The sequence below is a fragment of the Mytilus trossulus genome, chromosome 4 (assembly GCF_036588685.1).
Source record: "Mytilus trossulus isolate FHL-02 chromosome 4, PNRI_Mtr1.1.1.hap1, whole genome shotgun sequence".
NCBI lineage: Eukaryota > Metazoa > Mollusca > Bivalvia > Mytilida > Mytilidae > Mytilus > Mytilus trossulus.
In genome coordinates, this window is record NC_086376.1 from 93,590,892 (window position 1) to 93,597,742 (window position 6,851).

A 6,851-nucleotide genomic window follows, 5' to 3' on the forward strand; every position below is an offset into this window, starting at 1 on the left:
GAGTGCCTATGCAATAAATTTGATTTTTGTATTTAAGACTTTATTTTATATTACAAATTCAAATGTGGTTGTAAGACAATCAACATCAGTGACTGTAAATATGCATGTACATTTGAATTCTGAGGATGCATCTTTACTAGGCAAACTAGAAACTCCTCCTATATTCCATTTCTCAGCAAATTTTTATTTGATTAAAAAGGGAAAAAAACAGTGTCATCACTAACAGTTTACTTCATAGAGCAATTAAAAGTTAATGTTAATTTAAAAATAGAAATACTGAAACAGGACATGTTTTGTACAATTATTTATAACTATTTTGATCTGAGCGTCACTGATGAGTCTTGTGTAAAGGAAACGCATGTCTGGCATATTAAATCATAATCCTGGTACCTTTGATAACAATTGTACAATTATCATATGCATTTTATTTTGATAGCATTATTTGTATGTAGAATTTTATAAGATCACAATGATTCATTGCGTCAATTTTCTGACAATCACAATAATAAGTAGTTTTGACAGATAAGAAATAATATCACAAACTATATTTGATAGAACAAATTGTTACATACCATTCAATATTGAGGCTAACCATTTATAAATAATAAGTTGTTTCAGAAAAGAAGTTTAAAATGTTTCCATTTAAAATTTCGAAAAAAATAAATTCAACATGAAGTTTCAAATGAAATTTCTTGTTCCTGCATGTAATTGTTTAAAAACAGAATGATAATCATAGTCCTCAAACATTGTTTGTCCCCAAAAATAAAACACTCATGCCTCTCCACACCTCCATAAAATATGAATGGTGTATGCCTTACACAGGGGATTAAGATTTTATGGTGAAGGACCCTCGGTCATAAAAAAAGATCTCTGTTACCGCGCAGAGTTCACAATTTGTGCTGGAATTAACACAAAATAAAGAACTTTGATTGGTTGATTTCCAAGTCTGGGTAATATAATATTGCTCATTATTTTAATGACTGCAAGGATAGTATACTGAAGTGCAATATCAACTTCAATTCTTGTATAAAATGCAAGCCTTCTATTACCATTCAGAAGTTTAAATATGTCACTTGCAACTAAATGAACTTGAAGGCCGTACTTTAACCTATAATGGTTTAATTTTTAAATTGTTATTTGGATGGAGAGTTGTCTCATTGGCACTCACACCACATCTTCCTATATATATGTACAATTGATAGCTTATTTAACAGTTTGAACCTAATACAAATGTATCAGAATGTCACAAGCTGTTATTATCTACATGGTGAATTGCATAAGTTCGGAACAGGGGGTCATGAAGAGGATCGCGGAACAGAGGGTCATAAAGAGGATCATTTAAATGAAGCAGCATACAAATGTACTCAAATATATAAATTTAAAAAAAGCATTAAACTTATAAGGCTTTCTGGTAATTGTTCTGCACAAACATCAGCATGTAAGCAAAATGCACAGACTTATCAAACACACCAATTACCACACTTGCGTATGTTAAGACATTTTGTCATATTTTGGTTATAGCTTTAATATTTGATGAAATGGGCGAAATTAATTAGTTGCTTTTCCAGATAAAACTAAATGAAACATAATGAAAGTTCTAACAAAACAATATTTCCACCAAATAACATTTTAAAAACAATAGTTTTTAATGAATGTAAAGGTCAAAGGACGGAAGAATAACTTAAACACTTAATCACAACATAGTTTATAGAACTAAAATCTTATTTCTTGTCTAGAATGGACGGAAAATAAATGTAAAATAATTTGACTAAATAATTGTCTTATCACATGACCATATATAATGGTAGAAAATCACATTACATCACAGAACATGTTTTAGAATCTTTTTCCCCTCTGTCTCCTCTTTCAGGAAGGGGCGGACCTTGGTGGCGATCTATCTGATCATGTCTGTGTTTCTCATACATTAATTTTTCTCTGAAAAAAAATAAATATTTAAATTAGAACAAATGCAACCATTCATTGTTAATAATCATAATTTGTCAATATTTTTTTATCCCCCATAACTGCTATTTTAAAACAAAATAGCTAGTTTATCAATAAACCTTCATGAAAATTATGCTCATGCTTTATATCAAAATCACTGAAAAAAAGAAAACAAATAGAACATGAAACAATGAAATTCCTCAAGCCATGAGTACTTTCACAGCAGGTCCATATTTTATAGCATTGGAATATCTGAAGGGTTCAAATGAAAGTAAATATGCTTTATGACACTAGGATTAATGATAAAATTAATTTGCCAGTGAAATAACCCAGCTAGATAACATATAGGACCATTATTGATCTTTTTTGTAAGAAACAACTACACTGTGCTATAAAAATTGTCAACTGCTAATGGCTTACAACATATCACTAAATTGAATGTAGATGAAGCATAAATAAATGGCCAGAAATGATTTTCTTTCAATCATCTTTTGGAAAAATCTATGTATTAAATAATAGTATTCATATATAACACAGGGTTAATAAAATATTTTGTATTGCATTAAATGTAGATGAATTATATATATCAGGTTAAAACAGTCCATAAATTATGTATAGATGAGCATAGAGAAACTAGAACAACAGTGCACATGCTAAAATACCTTGCCTGCTTTTTGTCAATCATGATTGAATTTTATGTCTTTAAAATCAAAGCTTCTACTTTAAAATGTTTAACAGAAACATTAATTATGATTCATGAAAAATATAATCATGGTCAGATGAATCATACTAGGCAGACTTGTAAACATTGCAACCAATATAATTGAACTGTTACTTGTAGTTTCTGTGTATCACTAAAAAGCTTAAATTTAATAAATAAACCATGACAACAAGGTCAAGTTGATCATTAAAACTTGATTTTTGATAAATAAATCATGACAATGAGGTCAAGGTCACCTAATCATTAAAACTTAATTTATGACAATGAGGCCAAGATCAGCGGTACACTGTCAAAATAATATGTACACCTTACAATCACTGAAATTACTGAGTATAGATGTCCTATTACTTTTATACTACCAAAATGTTTAACTCTTTTCACAAGATTCTATTCATTGGGATTTGACCTTTTCTAAACAATTTCATTGGTTTGTGTTGAGTTTAATATTATATTTTGTGACAGGGCTTGGGATAATTTCAAACAACTTTACATTATGGCATTGCACAAGCAAGAAAACAAAATAAGCCTAAAATAACCTGAAATAATGGTCAATATAATTTGAAATTCTACATAGAAATGCTTAACTCATCTTAGACAAATAAAATAATATATAAATATCATTTATATATACAGTCAAAAGTTGAATTATAATAGGTTAACAAATAATTTCATTGAGAACATTTGGAATACCTCTCTTTATATCAAATAACATAGAAATCAACTACATACCAAGGTGATCCAACAGTACAAGTAAAAACAAAGGCTAGAACCTTTAAATCATACACAGCCAAATTTTACTCACGTGAATTTCACGTGAATCTCATTTCACGTGAATTTCACATGAATTTCACATTAATTTCACGTGAATTTCACATGAATTTCACGTGAAGTGATTTCACGTGAAATTCACGTTAACTTTTCACGTGAATTTCATGTGAAGAGATTTCACGTGAAATTCACATTAAATTTTCACGTGAATTTCATGTGAAATTATTTCACATGAATTTCACGTAAAATTTTCACGTGAATTTCACGTGAAAAAATATAAATGGTTTCTAAGTTATAAAATATTAAATCAAAATCAAAAATTTTGTCAACATCTCATACCTTGAATTTATGTATCATATATGAGCTTGGAATCTCAATTTAATTTAAAAATTTATATTTTCACGTGAAATTCATGTGAATATTTCACATTAAATTCACGTTAAAAAAATGATGTTAAATTCACGTGAAAAATTTCACATTAAATTCACATGAACAATTTCATCAGAAATAAACATGAATCAAAACCCCTTCGAAATTTATGTTTCATTGTATCTGAATTAAACCATGAGTTCATAAGAGAAATTTGAATTTATTGAGTTAATTTTTTGCAATATATATATTCACATGAAATTTACACATACTATTGTTCATTTCAATTTTGCAGAAGTGAATCATATCAAAGCTGTTATTCTTTGTGTCTACACTACCAACAATTTGACTAGCGTTTACATGTACATTAAATGCCGCTATTTAAACAGTACTTTCGGAAAATTACACTAATCAGTACATTAAATGCCGCTATATAAACAGTACTTTTAGGAAACATTACTAATCAGTACATTAAAAGCCGCTATATAAACAGTACTTTTAGGAAACAACACTATTCAGTACATTAATTTTTATATCATTTTAAGTAATGTTGAGAAAAAGTTGTTTTCAGTACTGAAAATTTCAGTCATTTTTCAGTACTGAAAATTTCAGTCATTTTTCAGTACTGAAAATTTCAGTCATTTTTCAGTACTGAAAATTTCAGTCATTTTTCAGTACTGAAAATTTCAGTCATTTTTCAGTACTGAAAATTTCAGCCGTTTTTCAGTACTGAAAATTTCAGCCATTTTTCAGTACTGAAAATTTCAGTCAATTTTCAGTACTGAAAATTTCAGTCAATTTTCAGTACTGAAAATTTTAATCATTTTAATTTTTTGTCATCTTTAAGTACTTCTACACATACAATATGAGGTAATTGTCATAAAAAATATAAAATGTTTTTTATACTGCAACAAGTTGTGTTTATTTCATATAAAATATTGTAACAAAGCTATATTGTGTACGATGTCAATTTCATCATGGCACACTTTCTCCACAATCAGGGGTCCATTAAGGGATAAACATAAGTCTGTCGTTTGTGTTACGATTTGAATAGCTATCAATTTATTAATTTATGTTGCAGTATAAAAACAATATTAGGTCTATGTCAGAAAAATATAAACTTTTTGTTCTCGACGCAAAACTGGGGAAGGGCTCGGTAGAACCTCGTTGTCCCCCAGTTTCTTAGCCCCTAACAAAAAATATGTATGAGACTGCGAAACTGGGGAAGGGCGATATTTTACTGCGCCCTTCCTTTCCCCAGTTTTATTCAGATTACTAAAAAGTTTATATCTTTAAGACATTGACCTATTATTGTTTTTTTTACTGTAACCTAAATTTAAATTGATTTTCAAATCGTAACTGTTATATATTATTAGCATACTGAATATCAAACTTTTTGTATCCCTTAATGACCCTCTGATTGTGGAAAAAGTGTTCCATGATGAAATTGACATTGCATACTATATAGAAATCAACGACAACGGAAGCCCGCAATGAACGGTGTTTTAATCTTTTGCTGACGACAACATCCAAATATACTCAGGACCAGGATTCTTTAAGGTAAAAATTTACGAAATATTTCAAAGTAGTTCACATTTCAGTTGGATAGTACTGTATGGTGATCACGAAATCAAATAAGGTGTTCAAACTTGGGGCATTTAAGTTGGTTGCAGAACATGTCCGTCCTGGGACAACTCGGACCATCTATAATGACAACTCAGACAAAGTTAAAGTAAAAAAATAGTCTTTGAAATAAACGAATAAATGATTTAAGGAAAAATAACGAGTCTGATGAGAAATATCTAAATTGATACTTCTTTTTTATTCCAATTTTGTATATATAAAATTATAACGTAAATGAAAGTGAGGTATGTGTTTCTGACACAATATAGCTCAAGTTAAATGAAACCCTTTTTCAGACATTTCAAGTATATTTAAATAATATTTATAATTTTATAATATGAAGTTTTCGGAAGTGTTTCACGACTTGTTTTTTTTGGAAAAATGAATTTTATGAAGAAACTGTTGCCATCTAATACTTTCGAATAGACCTGCAGAGTTATTTATTTTCAATACATTGTAAGTCAGGTTATGTATTTTGACAATACCACAGAACAAACCATTTATTTTTTGCGATAATTAAGGCTGAGGTTTATTTTCAAAATCCTCCTCCCCCAGAATATTAAATAGTTGCCCCCTATAGTAGGACACTATATGGACAACTAGCTGGATCCAAATAATAAAACACACGGACAATGACAGTAAGGGTACGACCTTTTGTTATTCTAAGGATGGGAATGGGGCAGGACGATTTTTTCCGGATTTTTTTATTATTTCTAAAGTTTTAACTTGTCGATAAACATGCCTATTGTTTCAAGCTCTTGCCAGGCCACTATATTTATATTCGAAGACCTCCTGCCACCTCCCCCTTTTAACCCCAAAAATCAAATGATTTTCTACTTATTGAACACGAGTTTAAATTGATTGATTGTTAGTTATTTGCTTTTAACGTCAAGCGACTAATGTTTCATATACATTGTATATGTTTAGACAGGACGCGAAATTTAAAGTCGTGTACGAAAAATGTATACAAAATCATAACAAGTAAGGAGATGTGGTATGACTGCTAATTTGGCAACTATCATCTGGAGTTCAATGAAGTAGTATTATCAATTATAACCAACCGTGGGGCCTTCAAAAATGACAAATACCCATACTGTATATTAGTTATGAAAGGCTACGACAAAAAAAATGTGAAACATTTAAGACGAAATAAACTAATGGCCTAAGGGACGACATAAACAGTTTTAATGAAGGATAACTAGAGGTTTTTAAGAGCATGTGTTGCTCACCTTGGTTTATGAGCATATTAAACAAAGGAAACAGATGGATTCATGACAAAATTGTGTTTTGGTGATGGTGATCTGTTTGTAGATCATACTTTACTGATCATTCTTGCTACTTACAATTTTCTCTATCTGTAATGAACTTGGTTCTTTAGTTACAGAGGAACACATTTTGTAAAAACTTACCAAAATTTACCAAATGA

General features: G+C 29.7%; 1 protein-coding gene across 7 annotated transcripts in view; it reads right to left on the reverse strand.

The window, feature by feature from the left end:
- Nucleotides 1-402: 402 nt before the first annotated feature.
- The window catches only part of LOC134716353 (tetratricopeptide repeat protein 24-like), an 85,793-nt gene continuing 79,344 nt past the window's right edge, over nucleotides 403-6,851 (reverse strand). For 6 of the 7 annotated variants that reach the window (XM_063579308.1, XM_063579310.1, XM_063579309.1 and 3 more), the window contains one exon: nucleotides 403-1,935. In XM_063579308.1, coding sequence (XP_063435378.1) covers nucleotides 1,818-1,935 — 118 coding nt within the window. In that variant the 3' untranslated portion in view covers nucleotides 403-1,817. The remainder of the gene's footprint in view (nucleotides 1,936-6,851) is intronic. The other variant, XM_063579312.1, reaches the window with a different exon arrangement.